This window comes from Coregonus clupeaformis, chromosome 8, assembly GCF_020615455.1.
Source record: "Coregonus clupeaformis isolate EN_2021a chromosome 8, ASM2061545v1, whole genome shotgun sequence".
Taxonomy (NCBI): domain Eukaryota; kingdom Metazoa; phylum Chordata; class Actinopteri; order Salmoniformes; family Salmonidae; genus Coregonus; species Coregonus clupeaformis.
Genome location: NC_059199.1, coordinates 45,084,464 through 45,106,326, shown reverse-complemented (window position 1 = coordinate 45,106,326; position 21,863 = coordinate 45,084,464). Strand labels below are relative to the sequence as shown.

The following is a 21,863-nucleotide window of genomic DNA, read 5'->3' as shown; positions in this document are numbered from 1 at the left end:
AATAGAATAAACGTGGCAAAAACCCATGTAGACATTAATAAATGCATTTCCATAACTTCCAAAATATTTTTTACAACGGTGGGGGAGTGCCAAGATTGGGGTGCGGTGGCTTCAAAACAGCTCCCCTGATTGTCTCTAGTGCATATATAAACTGTTGGTTGACATCAGGTCATTTCATAACGGATTAATAGGTTCTCGGAACGTTCGGAATTTCAATTAGAAAGTCTTCCGGATTATTGAAAAGGACGGACCAGAAGTGTGCAACGGCGTTTACACTCCGTCACGAAATCGAAGCATTTGTACAGTTATCTGTTAAACAGTTGGTTTTTATTTAGCTAGATAGCTAATGCCCTTAAGTAATTGTTTTATCAATGGAAGACATGGAGCATAATAAGGCACCCTCTGTTATCGATCGGTATTACACTCGATGGTATAAAACAGGTAACTTATTAGCTAACTATCCATCTTTTAGCTAACGTTACAGTGTTGACCACTAACCTTGGGTGTCGACATGAGACCAACACGTGTGTTTTGGCTTTGGGTATGGTAGCTAGCCTGACAGCCTTTGCTATGTAATTTAACAGAATGTGCAGTTGACTAATTTCTGTAAGAGCTGGGCTGGTCCAAAAACATCAAACCTGTATCCCTCCGTGGACGTGGTTGCGGACCACTGGCTTATTTTTCTTAACGAATGAACAAAGTTGTAACTAAAGTGGTATTATTCTTTGTGCTTAGATATCAAGGGCAAGGATTGTGAAGACCAGTGCGTTCTTCAGCATTCAAACAGGTAACTTGCTAAGAGAAGGTGTTCATTTCCTACTTCAAATTGACAATGTGCAGCTCATCAACAAAACAGTTACTCATCAACGCGTTGCTTTGGGACACAACATCGGGAATCAATACAGACTCCTGATGTTGTCCCAAAACTGATCAACGCTTTGCTACCTCCACAGACTACATTATTTATTTTCAGTAAATTTAAACATGGCGTTAATGTGTTCCTGTGGATCTCTTTTGACAGAATCTGTGTCATCACCCTGGCAGAGAGTCACCCAATCCTTCAGAACGGGAGGGCAATCAAGAGCATCAACTATCAGATCAGTGCTGGCTGCAGTCGCCTGCACAACAGAGTGTCTGGGAAGTCAAAGAGAGTATGTACTAATGATGTATATAAATCCTGGATTGTTGATGCTATGTTTTGGCCATGTAGAGGCTTTAAAGCCACGGGTCGGCCATATTGGCACTCCTCAGAAAAGCAGTCCTCCAAATTTCATTTAAATGTTTCATTTAAAAAAAACATTTTAGTCATTTTAGACATTTACATTTTAGTCATTTAGCAGACGCTCTTCTCCAGAGCGACTTACAGATAGTGAGTGTATACATTTTCATACTTTCAAGGACAAAGTTACATGTAGGCTATTTAAGTATTTTTTGTGTTGTAGTGGGGACGGTAACATTAGTACCCAAAAACATACTTTAAGGAAAACATTTTAATATACAGTATTATTTCATTAATGTTTTGTTTGTCGCACATAATATAATTTAAAAGTATGCAATAGAATAAACGTGGCCAAAAAAAAGTGCTGAGCAATTAGTGCATCTTGAGGTAGGTTCGGTTTCGATTATTTGGGTTGAATGCTGTAACACAGAATAAAACAATTAACTGCTTATCACTTAACCATAATTTATTCACATTACTTTTATAAAATATTTCAGTTGTGTATATTACATTTGTTTTATTTGATGACTTTACTATTTCATTCCAAGTCATCATCTCATCTCTATAGAGCTGCTGACTGACATAATCACTGTTTTGTAGTTCTTCAAAGTAAATAAGGCATACTTTTATGACTGCTGAATACCAACTATCAATCACTTAGATAATGTATTTTCTGGTAGAGATACTTCGCGAAGCAACAGCTGCTCTCTATATCCCCTCACGATCGCGCATTCTTCTCTCCGTGTCTGCACCACACTAACCTAATGTAGCAGGCTAAAAGAAACAGACCGGACAAGTAGATGTGCAGTGGATTATCGTCATTGTAGTTAATTATCAAGTTTTAAGCGTTAAACTACAACTCCCTACTACATCTCACAGTTCAGGCTGGATCTTTTTTTATTTTTTTTGTTGTAATTTTTTAAGTTTTTATTTATTTAACAGTAACATGTAAAACACAAAAAACAGAACAGCCAGAGGGAGTACACACAAAAATAAGGAAGAGAAGAAAAAAAAAATACAAATCCACATTATATCAAATCAAATAAAGACATGTAACGAATACATTTTTTTGACATTTTGTTTTGTATGCATTTTAGATGATAGAGCATGATAGAGCATGGCGTTTGCAACGCCAGGGTTGTGGGTTCGATTCCCATGGGGGGCCAGTATAAAAAAAATAATAATAATAATATTCACTAACTGTAAGTTGCTCTGGATAAGAGCGTCTGCTAAATGACTAAAATGTAAATGTAAATGTAAATAGTCCCACTAATGCTAACTAATTGTCTGACAAGGACAATGTTTTTCGAGAACCAGTTACAGTAAAATAACCTCTTGTTTCTATGTAATATCGACCCATTATTCCATATAAACATCTGAGGTGAAAAGTTGTGTTTATACAGCAAAGCCCAGCCCATTAAAGCCTGCTTGTGAAAAGCCACCAATTTCACAGGAAGTTTTCCCACAATATAGGGACATTGTAGTAAAAAATTAAGCCCTCTGAGCTTCTGAAAAACAAAATGAGGTATAATATTCCAGAAACTGAGGATTTTTTAAGTACCTTTTTAACCCAGTTGACTTTTGATATCTGATTAAAGAGAAAGTGAAGTCTAAGACATTTAGACCGCCATCACAAACCCTGTTGGTGATAACATCTCTTTTTATCTTATGTGGCTTGTTTTTCTTTTCCATATGAAGTTGGACAATAGCCTATCTAAGGTACAGCAAGTGGGTTTGGGAATGTCAATAGATAGCCCCTCAGCTTTGGATAAAAGCACCCTCCCTTGAAGACTTAAATCCCTCCCTAACCATGAGGAAAATATATTTTTAATAGATTCAGTTACAGGATTCAAATGAAGATCATTCACAGCCTTAAGATTTTTGGTGATCTTTACACCGAGGTATGTTACAGTATCTTTAACAGAGATGTTACAATCTGCTGGATTGAAATTTTGGAGAACTGCTTCACAATATCCAATGCTAATCTAGCTTGTGACACATTATTCAAAAAAAGTGAGGTGTCATCCGCCAGTTGGACTATCTTGATCTCTCTGGCCTGGAATGTAATGCCTTCAAATTGACTTTGATAAACTAATGAGCATAAGGTTTGAGAAACTAAAAAAAAAAAAAAAAAAAAGGTGAGATTGGACAACCTTGTCGTATTCCTTTGTAAATGTTAAACCTTGAGGATGTTCCATGACAGAGTTTGGTACAGCTATTGCCACCATTATACAGAGTTCTAATAGTGTCAACAGAAAATATTACCAAACTTAAAATGCTTAAGACAATCAAAGATAAAATTGTGACTTACAGTATCAAATGCTTTCTGAAAATCCAAAAATAAGATAACAGGGGAGTCATCCAATGGCTAACAATACTCAACCAAATCTAACACCAGCCTCAGATTATTAGATATATGGCACCCTTTCATAAATCCTGATTGACATTCATCAATTAGATCATTCAAGCACAACTTTAACCTTTTCGCAAAGATTGAGGCTATAATTTTGTAGTCGTTTATTTAGGAGTGTGATTGGACGCCAATTATCAATAATTAAGAGATCCTTTTGTGGTTTAGGTATAAGACTAATAACCTCTTGTTTCAGAGAGGCAGGTAGTTCTCCCTTCTTTATAGCCTCTTTAAGGGTTTCAAGTAAGAATTGTGCTATTTCTTCAGAGAAGGTTTTGTAAAATTCAGAGGTTAATCTATCACAACCTGGAGACTTGTTATTTTTTAACTGATCAACCTCATATTGGATGTCCATAATGGATAAATATTCACAAGACTGATTTAAATTCTTCACTAACAGAGTTAACATTCTCTATAGAATCAAGGAGATCCTTAGTCACTCAAACTGTCATTCAATTTAGCTTTTTCATTAAGATCAAGATGCTCGATCTTTGTGACATCAGCAATTTTCTTAGAGAGCTCAGCTACATTCCAGTAAACAGAAATTAGATTCTTAATCACATTTTTAAAATCATCATGCAATAACAATGAGTTATTCAATTTCCAATAACCACCAGAATATTTCTTGTCATCATTACTGCACATTCTCACAGTCAGCCATATGACTTCATGATCCGTCAGGACTACAGGCAGTATTTTTACCTCTACAGTGTTGGGCTCAAGACTAGAGGTTATCACCCACAAGTCAATTCTTGATTGTAGTGAATGATCTCTAATACTCCGTGTACTGTTTCTCTCCAGGGTTTTTAACTCTCCATATGTCAATTAAGTCCAGGCTTTGGCAGAAATTCATCAATTTGTTTACACCAATGTTAGGCCTATGGGGCAATCTATCAGTCTCATTATACTAAACCATGTTAAAATCCCCACCAACTATAATCTGACTGGATGGATATTTTCTCAGACTTTTAAGAATTTCCTCAATTTCCTCTAGAAGTAAGTTATTTGGAGACTAGAACAGTATCCAAATAACATTTTATTGGCCACATGCGCCGAATACAACAGGTGCAGACATTACAGTGAAATGCTTACTTACAGCCCTTAACCAACAGTGCATTTATTTTTAATAAAAAAGTAAAATAAAACAACAACAGTGTTGAGATTAAATAAAATAACAATAACAATATACATTACACAATATGTCCATGTGGTTGATGACCGCTACTAGCCAATGTCCATTTGAGTAAACAAAAATGTCCCTTTGAAATTGTGTGCTAAAATTGCAACCCCAGCTGAATGATTAGTTCCGTGGGCCAAGAAAATGTCACTGCGCCACTGATTTTTCAAAAAATTATAATCCTCTTTGCATGAATGTGTTTCTTGAACGAATACATGATCTGTGTATTCAGGCTGGATCTGATTTGTCTCTAGAGAAATTGTGCAATGTGCACATTGAGCTCACAGAAAAAAACGGGGAAGAAACGACAAATGGAATTCAAATAATTGAACCTACGTCTCATAACTGAAATGTTGGTTAATCGCTAAGCACTACTAAAAACAAAAGTAGACGTTAGTAAATACATTTCTATAGTTACAAAAATATTTTTTACAATCGCGTGGGAGTGCCAAGATGACGGCGCGGTGTCGTCAAAACAAATCATTGGTATGTACTGCTAAAACTGAAGTTATTTTTTTGTTAATGTAGTCTGGTATATTATTACATTTTAGTCATATCAAATCAAACTTTATTTGTCACATGTGCCGAATACAACAGGTGTAGACCTTACCGTGAAATGCTTACTTACAAGCCCTTAACCAACAATGCAATTCAAGAAAGAGTTAAGAAAATATTTACCAAATAAACTAAAGTATAAATAATAAAAAGTAACACAATAACAATAACGAGGCTATCTACAGGGGGTATCGGTACCGAGTCAATGTGCGGGGGTACTGGTTAGTCGAGGTAATTTGTTCATGTAGGTAGGGGTATAGTGACTATACATAGATGATAGACAGCGTGTAGCAGCAGTGTAAAAACAAATGGAGGGGGGGTGTAAATGTAAATAGTCCGGGTGGCCATTTGATTAATTGTTCAGCAGTCTTATGGCTTGGGGGTAGAAGCTGTTAAGGAGCCTTTTGGTCCTAGACTTGGCGCTCTGGGACCGCTTGCCGTGCGGTAGCAGAGAGAACAGTCTATGACTTGGGTGACTTTGACAATTTTTGGGGCTTTCCTCTGACACTGCCTAGTATATAGGTCCTGGATGGCAGGAAGCTTGGCCCCAGTGATGTACTGGGCCGTACGCACTACCCTCTGTAGAAAAGGTGTGCCCTCTTCACGACTGTCTTGGTGTGTTTGGATTATGATAGTTCGTTGGTGATGTGGACACCAAGGAACTTGAAACTCTCGACCCGCTCCACTACAGCCCTGTCAATGTTAATGGGGGCCTGTTCGGCCCGCCTGTTCCTGTACTCCACGATCAGCTCCTTTTGACTTGCTCACATTGAGGGAGAGGTTGTTGTCCTGGCACCACACTGCCAGATCTCTGACCTCCCTACAGGCCTACCACTGTTGTTTAATCAGCAAACGTAATGATGGTGTAGGAGTCGTGTTTGGCCACACAGTCGTAGGTGAACAGGGAGTACCGGAGGGGACTAAGCACGCACCCCTGAGGGGCCCCAGTCTTGAGGATCAGCGTGGCAGACGTGTTGTTGCCTACCCTTACCACCTGGGGGCGGCCCGTCAGGATGTCCAGGATCCAGTTGCAGATGGAGGTGTTTAGTCCCAGGGTCCTTAGCTTAGTGATGAGCTTTGTGGGCAGCAGACACTCTGCTACTTACAGAAGCAATTAGGGTTAAGTGCCTTGCTCAAGGGCACAGACTTTTCCCCTAGTCTGCTCCAGGATTCGAGGCAGCGACCTTTCGGTTACTGGCCCAACGATCTTAACCGCTAGGCTACCTGCCGTAAGGATACTCTGGCATATTAGGACTAATATTATATGTTACACTACTATTATATGCTATGGTATTGACATCCTTTGATCTGACTTGTGACTGTCAAAGTAACACGTCTTCCTCTTTTCCAGGGAGGACAGTTCCTCACAGAGTTCGCTCCTTTGTGTAGAATAACATGTACAGACGGTGAGGAGTACACCATTTACAGGTGACTACAACCTTTGCTGCTCTTGTATCATTATTTTCACCTCTGCAGATAATCCACCCTTTATGGTTAGTGCCATTCATTACTCTCATGTCTTTTTAAATTAGCCTGAAATGTAAACCTGGTTGATCTTTTCAGCTGCATAAGGGGGCGGCTATTGGAGGTCAATGAGGATATTCTTGAAAGGCCTGACATTTTACTGGGAAAGGTGAGGAGCATTTCCATAAACTTCATACCAGTTAAAACACATTTTTGGTCAATCTAATGTTCCTCAATTACATGTACCCCATTGAGATGGTAAATCACATCACCATTAGTATGGCTAACTCTCCTACCTGTCTTTCATGTGTATTTGACCAGCCTTCCACTGAGGGATACATTGCTGTCATCCTCCCTAAAATAGAGGAGAGCAAGACAGTCACTAATGGTCTCCTGAGCAGAGAGGAGTACGAGAGCGTCATCTCTAAACGGACCAGCAGCACCCAGCCAGAGCCACAGCCAGAGGCTGAGCCATGCTGAGGAATGAGGAGGTCACAGGGACTCATCACACTCTCCTCAGCCCAGCTGGAGTGACCTTTCCTGGGGCAGCTTTGTTGGAGGGGGTCCCTCGCCTCCTCAGGCCCAGCCAGACCTAGGTACTTACATCAAAGCATAGTGCATACCCCTGTCCAGATATGGACTTATGCCCGTGGTGGATGACAGTGCAGATATCTGGGGTGCTGGAGGTAATGCACTGTGCCTTTTAAGTTCTCTACCTTACCTATTGTTTGCTTTGATGTAACATGAAGAAATTCAGAGCCAGTTAAGTTTTATGAGAACTTTTTTTTTTAGCTCTTTATTATGATTGTTGATGGAACGTGAGATCTATTTTCAAAGGAGGAAGTCTAAGATATTTCCATTATGTCAGTTATGAAGTGACTATGTACCAAACAAGCCCAAGTTTTTGTTCCGAAGACTTAAATATGAATTTTCTGTGTACTGTACATACCTTAATAAATGACACAATCGACCCTGTTTTAAGAAAAATAATGTTTATTTAGATTTGTGTTCTGTTAATCAATCATTCAACTGTCAAAAGGATAGATGGTCTAAATCTGTTTCTGCACAACTGTGGTTTCTTTACTCAACAGCAGCCGACATTAGCTACACCCATACACAATCAACTCTACAGCTTTATATGGTTATTCAGTCTTCACACTAACCATTCAGGTTTAGTAGTACCAAAATCGTCACCTCTGTGGATATAGCTACAGGTAACTGCCAAAATAAAGGAAACACCAACATAGTGTCTTAATAGGGTGTTGGGCCACCACGAGCCGCCAGAACAGCTTTAATGTGCCTTGGCATAGATTCTACAAGTGTCTGGAATTCTATTGGAGGTATGCCACACCATCTTTCCATTAGAAATTCCATCATTTTGTGTTTTGTTGATGGTGGTGGAAAACGCTGTCTCAGGCGTCGCTCCAGAATCTCCCAGAAGTGTTCAACTGAGTTGAGATCTGGTGACTGAGACACACACACCCTTTAAACCCCTTATGCTCCTTTGAGACTCCTCTTTCAAAGTCACCGAGCTCTCTTCTAGCTATGGTAGGCAAAATAATGGGCAACTGGGCATTTTTATACATGATGAGATATTCATTCCTTAATTAACTTAGAAACCACACCTGTGTGGAAGCACCTGCTTTCAATATACTTTGTATCTGTTATTTACTCAAGTGTTTCCTTTATTTTGGCAGTTACCTGTATATGTTTCAAGTACCATAATAATACACAATAGCCCACAAGGCAGTCTTAGCCTGCGTCCCAAATGACACCCGTTTCCAGTGTTTCCCAAACTAGGGGTCGTGACCATTTTGAAAATGGGGTCACGAGAGAAACTGAATTAAAAAATATAAAAAATAATCATGCTTGGTTCATAGAACAGGGGTTACGTCAGTAACCTGCGGTAGCCGCTAGATGCAGTTGTAATAAACAGAGCATCTGTTATCTTCCTACAAATGTGGCTCTATCTATAGAACAGTTTAAGCTACAAAATATTTTGACCCCGTCACTGAAAGATGAGACTCTCAGGAACACCTACAATGCCCACAAGCCGCACAGAACACCCAGACCAGGCACTAAATCAGACTGGGGGGAAAATTACATCGATGATGTTCTTTTCTACACAGAAGGTCATACAAAATGATTGCCTGATAATCTTCCGAATTTCCCAATATCTTTGATGCATTTGTCACTTCAAACCATACTTTAGATTGAAATACTGTCAGACTGATTTGTAATACTGTCATAGCCCCAATTAAAAAAGTAAACATTGTCCATTGATTACATAACTTTTTTTCCCCCATGATGGGGTTGTGAAGAAAACAAATCATACCAAAATGGGGTCGCGGGCCAAAAAAATGTGGGAACCCCTGTATAGTGAATAGGATGCCATTTGGGACACACCCTTAATTACAAGTATACTTATAAGGAACAGCTATAAAACCACAGTTCATTTGATTTGACTCATGCGCTAGGCCAGCAATCTTTTAGATGTCTTCTGAAAAATGGATAAAACAGTATACCACAAACACTGAATAGGATTCAATACTCTACAGACAGTAGAAAGTCAACTGGATAAAATTGTCTCCGCCTCTGCTTAAATGGAGCAATAATAAGAGCCTTATGTTTCAGTCTATTAGCAAGCCAAGTGTCATAATGATTAAACCATCCATTTACTCTCTTATTTGGCATCAAAGTGAGAGAGCATTAATTTCACTCAATTACTAAACCATGATGGGATTTGGTTGATGTACAACAGTGAGAGAAACATCAGAAAGCTGATCTGCTACCAGATCTGTTTGGGCTGTCTTGCCAACTCCTCACGACAATAGCCATAGGAGTTGACGAGACAGCCAAAACTGATCTGGGACCAGGCAATCAGAAAGCTGGTTTAACAGCCCAAATCACAGGGATTGATAACAGGAGATTAAAAGACCTGTCAGGTCATGGCATCATGCACTGGCGATGGATTTCATTACAGCATCTTTTTTTTAATACATGTGCTGTATTTGTATTTGGCTGAGATGTGCTACAGGTTACAGTTACACCACAAAGAGAATGGGCTGATTACACTGACAGAGGCACGTGTGAGCAGGGTGGGTGAGGCTTTATGTATGTCGCCCCCTGGTGGTCGACAATGATACACTCCAATTCTGATAGGTGATACAGGTTAGGGATCAAAGGTCGCTGGACTGGACTACTTGCTCTCCAGGAAGGTGAAGTTGGCCATATGCTGCTCCAGGGATTTGACCCCGAAGCCGTTGCTGTTCTTGCCGTTGAGCACGTCGTCTTTGATGGCCGTGGATGACTGCCTGTCCCTCCAGCTCTGTGGAGAACCCAGACTGCTCCTCTCTGACTTATACTGTAGACACAGACATGGTAGAGTAATGAAAAAAACAAATTGAATCAATGTAAAACATTGGAAAATGACCACCATTGATATATTCATCTGTACTTAAAAAAAAAAAGTGTACTCAAACCCCAGTAAACATTGGTTAGAGAGTGCACTTGGACCACTTGGTAGATGAGCTGATGTCAACTGTGACCTCTCACCTTCCTGACAAGCTTATTACAGACGGGCAGGAGGTAGATCATCACAGTAATGATGGCTCTAGTGTTCTGAATGGAGGAATCCACCTAGAGACAGACAGAGATGAAGATGGATAGAATGTAATAATTATGATTACAACATAAAGATACAGATAATGGTCAAACAAATAATGGTATGCATACATGGGAAAGCTGATAGGGACTCTAGTGACAATCTAAGTTGTCTCTCTAAAGAGTGTTTCTAAACCAACACTAGACACACCAAACACACAGAGCCCCCATCTCCTGCTCCATTTAAAAAGGCTTTTCAGCAATGACCTTTGCCTGATTAAATCACCCTTAATTCCCCTGTGACAGACAGAGGACCGATCTGTCTGGCTAATGACAACTTGAGGGGAAAGCCCATGCCTGTCTAACAGATCCACATTAATCAGAGAAGCCCCATGATGTGTCCCAAATGGCACCCTATTCCCAACATAATGCACTACTTTTGACCAGAATCCTATGGGCCCTGTTCAAAGCAGTGCACACTATATAGGGAATAGGATGCCATTTGGGATGCACCCAATGTTATTCTCTATTCTCTCATCCTGATTGTAACCTCTCCCATTAGTACAAGGTGACCCGTGCCAGTTCATCACTGTCAAACAGATTTGAAGAGGTTCATTAAGCTCAGCGTCATTATAGGGTTTAATTTTACAATAATGTTTTTATGATTGACCTCTGTCTGTAAAGCAGTAACAAATGTTTGCCCAATGCCGCATGGGTTGACTGTCTCTGTCCTTTTCATTGCAGTTTATCAATACTCCTCGCAGGTTTCTTTTCAGTGCGTTGTCTCACGCTCCCTATAACCATGACCGTGTCCAAATACCTGTACTTGCGTTCTAAATAGTAGGTATTTTGGGAATGCGAAAGTTTTTAGTTTTATAGTATGTGCAATTTAGAAAATTGAGTACGCTTTAATGCCAGGATGTCGTACTGTATTTCGAGACACACGTGTGTCTGACAACAGCTGACAGTCAGCTGAGGGGACGCGCTGTACCGAAATGAACGAATGGCGGGAATCAACGCAATTGAAAATTAGATGACGCATTCTCCGTAGGATGGGCCTTGTATGCTAATATTGGTTGCTTACTGCATTCATTTTTACTAAACAGTAAGTTCTAAATAGTATGTAGTATGATTAGTACACAGTATGCAGTTTAAGTAGCAAGCAAGCCAGATTGTCTTTTGTCACATGGTAGAACTATATTTATAGTCATACAGTGGGGGGAAAAAGTATTTAGTCAGCCACCAATTGTGCAAGTTCTCCCACTTAAAAAGATGAGAGAGGCCTGTAATTTTCATCATAGGTACACGTCAACTATGACAGACAAATTGAGAGAGAAAAAATCCAGAAAATCACATTGTAAGATTTTTAATGAATTTATTTGCAAATTATGGTGGAAAATAAGTATTTGGTCACCTACAAACAAGCAAGATTTCTGACTCTCACAGACCTGTAACAACTTCTTTAAGAGGCTCCTCTGTCCTCCACTCGTTACCTGTATTAATGGCACCTGTTTGAACTTGTTATCAGTATAAAAGACACCTGTCCACAACCTCAAACAGTCACACTCCAAACTCCACTATGGCCAAGACCAAAGAGCTGTCAAAGGACACCAGAAACAAAATTGTAGACCTGCACCAGGCTGGGAAGACTGAATCTGCAATAGGTAAGCAGCTTGGTTTGAAGAAATCAACTGTGGGAGCAATTATTAGGAAATGGAAGACATACAAGACCACTGATAATCTCCCTCGATCTGGGGCTCCACGCAAGATCTCACCCCGTGGGGTCAAAATGATCACAAGAACGGTGAGCAAAAATCCCAGAACCACACGGGGGACCTAGTGAATGACCTGCAGAGAGCTGGGACCAAAGTAACAAAGCCTACCATCAGTACCACACTACGCCGCCAGGGACTCAAATCCTGCAGTGCCAGACGTGTCCCCCTGCTTAAGCCAGTACATGTCCAGGCCCGTCTGAAGTTTGCTAGAGTGCATTTGGATGATCCAGAAGAGGATTGGGAGAATGTCATATGGTCAGATGAAACCAAAATATAACTTTTTGGTAAAAACTCAACTCGTCGTGTTTGGAGGACAAAGAATGCTGAGTTGCATCCAAAGAACACCATACCTACTGTGAAGCATGGGGGTGGAAACATCATGCTTTGGGTCTGTTTTTCTGCAAAGGGACCAGGACGACTGATCCGTGTAAAGTTAAGAATGAATGGGGCCATGTATCGTGAGATTTTGAGTGAAAACCTCCTTCCATCAGCAAGGGCATTGAAGATGAAACGTGGCTGGGTCTTTCAGCATGACAATGATCCCAAACACACCGCCCGGGCAACGAAGGAGTGGCTTCGTAAGAAGCATTTCAAGGTCCTGGAGTGGCCTAGCCAGTCTCCAGATCTCATCCCCATAGAAAATCTTTGGAGGGAGTTGAAAGTCCGTGTTGCCCAGCGACAGCCCCAAAACATCACTGCTCTAGAGGAGATCTGCATGGAGGAATGGGCCAAAATACCAGCAACAGTGTGTGAAAACCTTGTGAAGACTTACAGAAAACGTTTGACCTGTGTCATTGCCAACAAAGGGTATATAACAAAGTATTGAGAAACTTTTGTTGTTGACCAAATACTTATTTTCCACCATAATTTGCAAATAAATTCATTACAAATCCTACAATGTGATTTTCTGGATTTTTTTTAATCTCATTTTGTCTGTCATAGTTGACGTGTACCTATGATGAAAATTACAGGCCTCTCTCATCTTTTTAAGTGGGAGAACTTGCACAATTGGTGGCTGACTAAATAACTTTTTTTCCCCACTGTATGTGCTCTCCTGGAAATATTGATATTATATTCTGTATGACAAATCTAATTAATAGACTAATCCTTTGCGGACTATTGTAACATAGAACTTAAATAAAAGTGGATTTCATTACAAAAACAAATCCAGTCATTGACAACACCATAGTTCCACATATTATGTAAGGCTAGTATATCAATAATAGTACCTTCTGGAAGGTGGCAGTCTTGCCCTGTACCGGTGTCCTCACCCCCATCTGTAGCTGCTGACACAAACCCATAAGCTTCTCCATCTCCGACAGCACTACCACCTTTTCTTCATCCATCAGCTGTTGAAGAGGGATCAGGGGAGAAATATTTAGTATATCAAAATACAAGTAAAAATTTGATCACAAAATAAAGACATTAAGTTATATGAAAATAAAAGTTCAAATGTGATCACCAAAAATGTAATGTAGTTTTATAAAAATAAAAGTGAAAATGTGATCATAAAGACACATTTAGTTATATAAAAATACAAGTAAAAATGTGATCACGAAAATTAAAAAGTGAGATAAAAGCACAGTAAAGGTTAGGATGGAGTAGATGCATAAAAATCTAACAGTGCCTAAAGTCTCTCATTTGGACCCCAAAAAAGTGAATGATATTATCGTACATTCGAATAGATCTGTGTCGTACCATTCACAACCTCTGGTAATAATACTAATAAAATGTTTCAATTGAAAACGTTAAGGCTGATTAGCATAAATAACTTGTGCAGCTGCACAAGCCTGCTTCATTCCAGGGTGGGGGGGGGACTCGATTAGCCAATGTTTGTTTGAAGTAATTAATCAAACGCTGCTGAGCTGAAATGCTGGATGTGTTGATTATGTATTAGTAGTTTGTGTGTGTGCCTGTGTGTGTGTGTGCCTGCGTGTGTGTGTGTGTCTGCGTGTTTGTGTGTGTGTGCACATTTGCCTGCACACGTGTGTGTGTATTAGTGTTTAGGTGCCCTCTCTGGAGAGCAGGGTTAGCAATGCTGATAACCACATTGCCACTTTCCCCAGAGACGGATGGCAGTCATTAATGTCTGTCAGAGAGGGGCATTTAATTAAACTCCAGGACCTGGGCACTTTGGAGAGAGGGAGGCATACTAACTTGTTTCTTTGATTTGAGTACAGAGGAAACAGGATTAATTTCCTGCCCTGTGTGTGTGATTTACATCCATGCAGTAGGCTACCTGGGTGGAGAATCAAATAAAATTTTATTTGTCACGTGCCGAATACTGGTGTAGACTTGACCGTGAAATGCTTGTTTACGAGCTTCCCAACGATGCAGAGTGACACAAGAGGAAATAGTAACACTAGAGCAATAAAATAAAATGCAAGAATGGAGCTACACTGAACAATAATAAACGCAACTGGTTGATCCCATGTTTCATGAGCTGAAATAAAAGATCCCAAAAATGTTCACTCTAAAATGTGCAGTTTTGTCACACAATGCCACAGATGTCTGAAGTTTTGAGGGAGCGTGCAATTGGCATGCTGACTGCAGGAATGTCCACCAGAGCTGTTGCCAGAGAATTTAAATGTTCATTTCTCTACCATAAGCCGTTTTAGAGAATTTGGCTGTACGTCCAACCGGCCTCACAACCGCAGACCACGTGTAACTACGCCAGCCCAGGACCTCCACATCCGGCTTCTTCACCTACGGGATCATCTGAGACCAGCCACCCAGACAGCCACCCAGACAACCAAAGAATTTCTGCACACTGTCAGAAACTGTCTCAGGGAAGCTCATCTGCGTGCTCGTCATCCTCACCAGGGTCTTGACCTGACTACAGTTTGGCGTCATAACCGACTTCAGTGGGCAAATGCTCACCTTCAATGGCCACTGGCACACTGGAGAAGTGCACTCTTCACGGATGAATCACGGATGAATCCCGGTTTTAACTGTACCTGGCAGATGGCAGTATGGCGTCAAGTGGGTGAGCGGTTTGCTGATGTCAATGTTGTGAACAGAGTGCCCCATGATGGCATGATAATGCACGGCTTCATTTCACAAGGATCTGTACACAATTCCTGGAAGCTGAAAATGTCCCAGTTCTTCCATGGCCTGCATACACAGACATGTCAGTCACCCATTGAGCATGTTTGTGATGCTCTGGATCGATGTGTACAACAGCATGTTCCAGTTCCTGCAAATATCCAGCAACTTCGCACAGCCATTGAAGAAGAGTGGGACAACATTCCAAAGGCCACAATCAACAGCCTGATTACATCTATGCGATGGAGATGTGTCACACTGCATGGGGCAAATGGTGGTCACACCAGATACTGACTGGTTTTCTGATCCACGCCCCATCTTTTTTGTAAGGTATCTGTGACCAACAGATGCATTTCTGTATTCCCAATTATGTGAAATCCATAGATTAGGGCCTAATTTATTTATTTAAATTGACTGATTTTCTTATAAGAACTTTAACTCAGTAAAATCTCTGATTGTTACATGTTGCGTTTATATTTTGGTTCAGCGTATATACAGGGAGTACCAGTACCAGATCAACGTGCAGAGGTACAAGGTACTTGAGGTAGATATGTACATGAAGGCAGGGTAAAGTGACTAGGCATCAGGATAGATACTAAGAGTAAACTAAAGAACAGAGTAGCAGCAGCAAATGATGAGTTTAAAAGTGAGTGTGTGTGTGTAATGTGTATGTATGTGTGTTTGTGTTGTGTCGGTATGCGTGTGTTATGTATGTTTTGTGTGGGCGTGTAAATGTAGTGTGTGTGAGTGAGTGAGTGAGTGTGTATATGGTGTGAATATAAAGTCTAGTGAGTGTGTACAGTTGGAGTCGGAAGTTTACATACACCTTACCAAAATACATTTAAACTCAGTTTTTCACAATTCCTGACATTTCATCCTAGTAGAAATTCCCTGCCTTAGGTCAGTTAGGATCACCACTTTATTTTAAGAATGTGAAATGTCAGAATAATAGCAGAGAGAATGATTTATTTCAGCTTTTATTTATTTCATCACATTCCCAGTGGGTCAGAAGTTTACAAACACTCAATTAGTATTTGGGTGAATTTTGGCCCATTCCTCCTGACAGAGCTGGTGTAACTGAGTCAGGTTTGTAGGCCTCCTTGCTCGCACATGCTTTTTCAGTTCTGCCCACAAATGGTCTATATGATTGAGGTCAGGGCTTTGTGATGGCCACTCCAATACCTTGACTTTGTTGTCCTTAAGCCATTTTGCCACAACTTTGGAAGTATGCTTGGGGTCATTGTCCATTTGGAAGACCCATTTGCGACCAAGCTTTAACTTCCTGACTGATGTTGCTTCAATATATCCACATAATTGTCCTTCCTCATGATGCCATCTATTTTGTGAAGTGCACCAGGCCCTCCTGCAGCAAAGCACCCCCACAGCATGATGCTGCCACCCCCATGCTTCACGGTTGGGATGGTGTTCTTCGGCTTGCAAGCATCCCCCTTTATCCTCCAAACATAACGATGGTCATCATGGCCAAACAGTTATATTTTTGTTTCATCAGACCAGAGGACATTTCTCCAAAAAGTACGATCTTTGTCCCCATGTGCAGTTGCAAACCGTAGTCTGGCTTTTTTATGGCGGTTTTGGAGCAATGGCTTCTTACTTGCTGAGCGGCCTTTCAGGTTATGTCGATATAGGACTCGTTTTACTGTGGATATAGATCATTTTGTACCTGTTTCCTCTAGCAACATCACAAGGTCCTTTATTGTTGTTCTGGGATTGATTTGCACTTTTCGCACCAAAGTACGTTCTTCTCTAGGAGACAGAATGCGTCTCCTTTCTGAGCGGTATGATGGCTGCGTGGTCCCATGGTGTTTACTTGCGTACTATTGTTTGTATAGATGAACGTGGTACCTTCAGGCGTTTGGAAATTGCTCCCAAGGATGAACCAGACTTGTGGAGGTCTACAATTTCTTTCTGAGGTCTTGGCTGATTTCTTTAGATTTTCCCATGATGTCAAGCAAAGAGGCACTGAGTTTGAAGGTAGGCCTTGAAATACATTGAGAGGTACACCTCCAATTGACTCAAATGATGTCAATTAGCCTATCAGAAGCTTCTACTTCTCCAACCTTAGTGTATGTAAACTTCCGACTTCAACTGTATATACATTCTAGTGAGTGTGTATATGGAGTGTATATATAGTCTAGTGAGTGTGTATATGGTGTGTTTATGGTGTGTATATATAGTCTAGTGAGTGGGTATGTGGTGTGTATATAAAGTCTAGTGAGTGTGTATATGGTGTGTATATATAGTCTAGTGAGTGTGTATATGGTGTGTATATAAAGTCTAGTGAGTGTGTATATGGTGTGTATATAAAGTCTAGTGAGTGTGTATATGGTGTGTACAGTGAGGGGGGAAAATTATTTGATCCCCTGCTGATTTTGTACGTTTGCCCACTGACAAAGACATGATCAGTCTATAATTTTAATGGTAGGTTTATTTGAACAGTGAGAGACAGAATAAAATAAAAAAAATCCAGAAAAACGCATGTCAAAAATGTTAATGAGGGAAATAAGTATTTGACCCCTCTGCAAAACATGACCTCGTACTTGGTGGCAAAACCCTTGTTGGCAATCACAGAGGTCAGACGTTTCTTGTAGTTGGCCACCAGGTTTGCACACATCTCAGGAGGGATTTTGTTCCACTCCTCTTTGCAGATCTTCTCCAAGTCATTAAGGTTTCGAGGCTGACGTTAGGCAACTCGAACCTTTAGCTCCCTCCACAGATTTTCTATGGGATTAAGGTCTGGAGACTGGCTAGGCCACTCCAGGACCTTAATGTGCTTCTTCTTGAGCCACTCCTTTGTTGCCTTGGCCGTGTGTTTTGGGTCACTGTCATGCTGGAATACCCATCCACGACCCCATCTTCAATGCCCTTGAGATCATTGACAAGATCCTCCCGTGTAGTTCTGGGCTGATTCCTCACCGTTCTCATGATAATTGCAACTCCACGAGGTGAGATCTTGCATGGAGCCCCAGGCCGAGGGAGATTGACAGTTCTTTTGTGTTTCTTCCATTTGCGAATAATCGCACCAACTGTTGTCACCTTCTCACCAAGCTGCTTGGCGATGGTCTTACAGCCCATTCCAGCCTTGTGTAGGTCTACAATCTTGTCCCTGACATCCTTGGAGAGCGCTTTGGTCTTGGCCATGGTGGAGAGTTTGGAATCTGATTGATTGATTGCTTCTGTGGACAGGGGTCTTTTATACAGGTAACAAGCTGAGATTAGGAGCACTCCCTTTAAGAGTGTGCTCCTAATCTCAGCTCGTTACCTGTATAAAAGACACCTGGGAGCCAGAAATATTTCTGATTGAGAGGGGGTCAAATACTTAATTCCCTCATTAAAATGCAAATCAATTTATAACATTTTTGACATGCGTTTTTCTTGATTTTGTTGTTGTTATTCTGTCTCTCACTTTTCAAATAAACCTACCATTAAAATTATAGACTGATCATTTCTTTGTCAGTGGGCAAACGTACAAAATCAGCAGGGGATCAAATACTTTTTTCCCTCACTGTATATAAAGTCTAGTGAGTGTGTATTTGGTGTGTATATAAAGTCTAGTGAGTGTGTGTATGGTGTGTATATATAGTCTAGTGAGTGTGTATGTGGTGTGTATATATAGTCTAGTGAGTGTGTATATGGTGTGTATATATAGTTTAGTGAGTGTGTATATGGTGTGTATATATAGTCTAGTGAGTGTGTATATGGTGTGTATATATAGTCTAGTGAGTGTGTATGTGGTGTGTATATATAGTCTAGTGAGTGTGTATGTGGTGTGTATATATAGTCTAGTGAGTGTGTATATGGTGTGTATATATAGTCTAGTGAGTGTGTATATGGTGTGTATATATAGTCTAGTGAGTGTGTATATGGTGTGTATATATAGTCTAGTGAGTGTGTATATGGTGTGTATATATAGTCTAGTGAGTGTGTATATGGAGTGTATATATAGTCTAGTGAGTGTGTATATGGTGTGTATATATAGTCTAGTGAGTGTGTATATGGTGTGTATATATAGTCTAGTGAGTGTGTATGTGGTGTGTATATAAAGTCTAGTGAGTGTGTGTATGGTGTGTATATATAGTCTAGTGAGTGTGTGTATGGTGTGTATATATAGTCTAGTGAGTGTGTATGTGGTGTGTATATATAGTCTAGTGAGTGTGTATGTGGTGTGTATATATAGTCTAGTGAGTGTGCGTAGGGTCAGAGCAAGATAGTCAGTGCAGTTCGGGTACCATTAATTGACTATTTAGCAGTCTGGCTATTTAGCAGTCTGGCTATTTAGCAGTCTGGCTATTTAGCAGTCTGGCTATTTAGCAGTCTTATGGCTTGGGGTAGAAGCTGTCTCGGAGCCTGTGTGTGGTTGCGTGAGTGTGTGCGTCCGTCCGTGGTTGTGTACCTTGGTGGAGAAAGTGTGTAGTGAAGAACACAGCTGGAGTCCCTCCTCAGAAAGCACCTGCAGAAAGAGAAAGAGATTAAAACAGAAGGATACAAAGAGAGAAAAACATGACTAACTTCACAGGCAGAACATTCTGAACACTGGTCTGGCAAATCTATCAGCCAAGTCTTGTCAATTACACTCATTGGCTGTATTGAAAGTAGCTGGGAGGATGTGAACAAGACCAGAACACACTGTAGGTTTTCAAATTCAAAAGCCAATTACGATTTATTTTTTATTTTATTTCACCTTTATTTAACCAGGTAAACCAGTTGAGAACAAGTTCTCATTTACAACTGCGACCTGGCCAAGATAAAGCAAAGCAGTGCGATAAAAACAACAACACAGAGTTACATATGGGGTAAAACAAAACAAAAATCAAAAAAAATACAACAGAAATACAATTAATATACAGTGTGCAAATTTAGCAAGTTATGGAGGTAAGGCAATAAAATAGGCTATAGTGCAAAATAATTACAATTTAGTATTAACACTGGAATGATGTGCAAGAGATGATGTGCAAATAGAGATACTGGGGTACAGATGAGCAAAATAAATAACAATATAGGGATGAGGTAGTTGGGCGGGCTAATTTCAGATGGGCTGTGTACAGGTGCAGTGATCGGTAAGGTGCTCTGACAACTGATGCTTAAAGTTAGTGAGGGAGATAAGTGTCTCCAGCTTCAGAGATTTTTGCAATTTGTTCCAGTCATTGGCAGCAGAGAACTGGAAGGAATTGCGGCCAAAGGAGGTGTTGGCTTTGGGGATGACCAGTGAGATATACCCGCTGGAGCGCAGACTACGGGTGGGTGTTGCTATGGTGACCAATGAGCTAAGATAAGGCGGGGATTTGCCTAGCAGTGATTTATAGATGGCCTGGAGCCAGTGGGTTTGGCGACGAATATGTAGTGAGGACCAGCCAACAAGAGCGTACAGGTCACAGTGGTGGGTATTATATGGGGCTTTGGAGACAAAACGGATGGCACTGTGATAGACAACATCCAATTTGCTGAGTAGAGTGTTGGAGGCTATTTTGTAAATGACATCGCCGAAGTCAAGGATCGGTAGGATAGTCAGTTTTACGAGGGCATGTTTGGCAGCATGAGTGAAGGAGGCTTTGTTGCGAAATAGGAAACCAATTCTAGATTTAACTTTGGATTGGAGATTCTTAATGTGAGTCTGGAAGGAGAGTTTACAGTCTAACCAGACACCTAGATATTTGTAGTTGTCCACGTACTCTAGGTCAGACCCGTCTAGAGTAGTGATTCTAGTCGGGTGGGCGGGTGCAAGCAGCGTTCGGTTGAAGAGCATGCATTTTGTTTTACTAGTGTTTAAGAGCAGTTGGAGGCTACTGAAGGAGTGTTGTATGGAATTGAAGCTCGTTTGGAGGTTTGTTAACACAGTGTCCAATGAAGGGCCAGATGTATACAAAATGGTGTCGTCTGCGTAGAGGTGGATCTGAGAGTCACCAGCAGCAAGAGCGACGTCATTGATATACACAGAGAAAAGAGTTGGCCCAAGAATTGAACCCTGTGGCACCCCCATAGAGACTGCCATAGGTCCAGACAACAGGCCCTCCGATTTGACACATTGAACTCTATCTGAGAAGTAGTTGGTGAACCAGGCGAGGCAGTCATTTGAGAAACCAAGGCTATTTAGTCTGCCAATAAGAATGCGGTGGTTGACAGAGTCGAAAGCCTTGGCCAGGTCAATGAAAACGGCTGCACAGTACTGTCTATTATCGATCGCGGTTATAATATCATTTAGGACCTTGAGCGTGGCTGAAGTGCACCCATGACCAGCTCGGAAACCGGATTGCATAGCGGAGAAGGTACGGTGGGATTCGAAATGGTTGGTGATCTGTTTGTTGACTTGGCTTTCAAAAACTTTTGAAAGGCAGGGCAGGATGGATATGGGTCTGTAACAGTTTGGATCTAGAGTGTCACCCCCTTTGAAGAGGGGGATGACCGCGGCAGCTTTCCAATCTCTGGGGATCTCAGACGTTACGAAAGAGAGGTTGAACAGGCTAGTAATAGGGGTTGCGACAATTTCGGCGGCTAGTTTTAGAAAGAAAGGGTCCAGATTGTCTAGTCCAGATGATTTGTAGGGGTCCAGATTTTGCAGCTCTTTTAGAACATCAGCTGTCTGGATTTGTGTGAAGGAGA

At 40.9% G+C, this 21,863-nt stretch overlaps 2 protein-coding genes across 3 annotated transcripts in view; one reads left to right on the top strand and one right to left on the bottom strand.

Moving 5' to 3' along the window:
- Positions 1-221: 221 nt before the first annotated feature.
- Positions 222-7,795, top strand: abitram (actin binding transcription modulator). The gene is made up of 6 exons (XM_041883507.2): positions 222-441; positions 736-787; positions 1,022-1,151; positions 6,713-6,789; positions 6,925-6,994; positions 7,147-7,795. The coding sequence occupies exons 1-6, from the start codon at positions 372-374 to the stop codon at positions 7,303-7,305; spliced, it is 558 nt and encodes a 185-aa protein (XP_041739441.1). The 5' UTR covers positions 222-371; the 3' UTR covers positions 7,306-7,795.
- A 489-nt stretch (positions 7,796-8,284) lies between these two features.
- Positions 8,285-21,863, bottom strand: part of LOC121571811 (alpha-catulin) — a 99,851-nt gene continuing 86,272 nt past the window's right edge. For both annotated transcript variants that reach the window (XM_041883505.1, XM_041883506.1), the window contains exons 16-19: positions 19,660-19,716; positions 13,433-13,552; positions 10,381-10,464; positions 8,285-10,189 (exon numbers count right to left, since the gene is read on the bottom strand). In XM_041883505.1, the coding sequence (XP_041739439.1) occupies positions 10,025-10,189; positions 10,381-10,464; positions 13,433-13,552; positions 19,660-19,716 (426 nt within the window). In that variant the 3' untranslated portion in view covers positions 8,285-10,024. The remainder of the gene's footprint in view (positions 10,190-10,380; positions 10,465-13,432; positions 13,553-19,659; positions 19,717-21,863) is intronic.

Coding starts and splice junctions, on each gene's coding strand:
- abitram (XM_041883507.2), top strand. CDS start 372: ATGGAAGACATGGAGCATAATAAGGCACCCTCTGTTATCGATCGGTAT. Junction 788..1,021: donor GTTCTTCAGCATTCAAACAG/GTAACTTGCTAA, acceptor CTCTTTTGACAG/AATCTGTGTCATCACCCTGG. Junction 6,995..7,146: donor CTGACATTTTACTGGGAAAG/GTGAGGAGCATT, acceptor GTATTTGACCAG/CCTTCCACTGAGGGATACAT.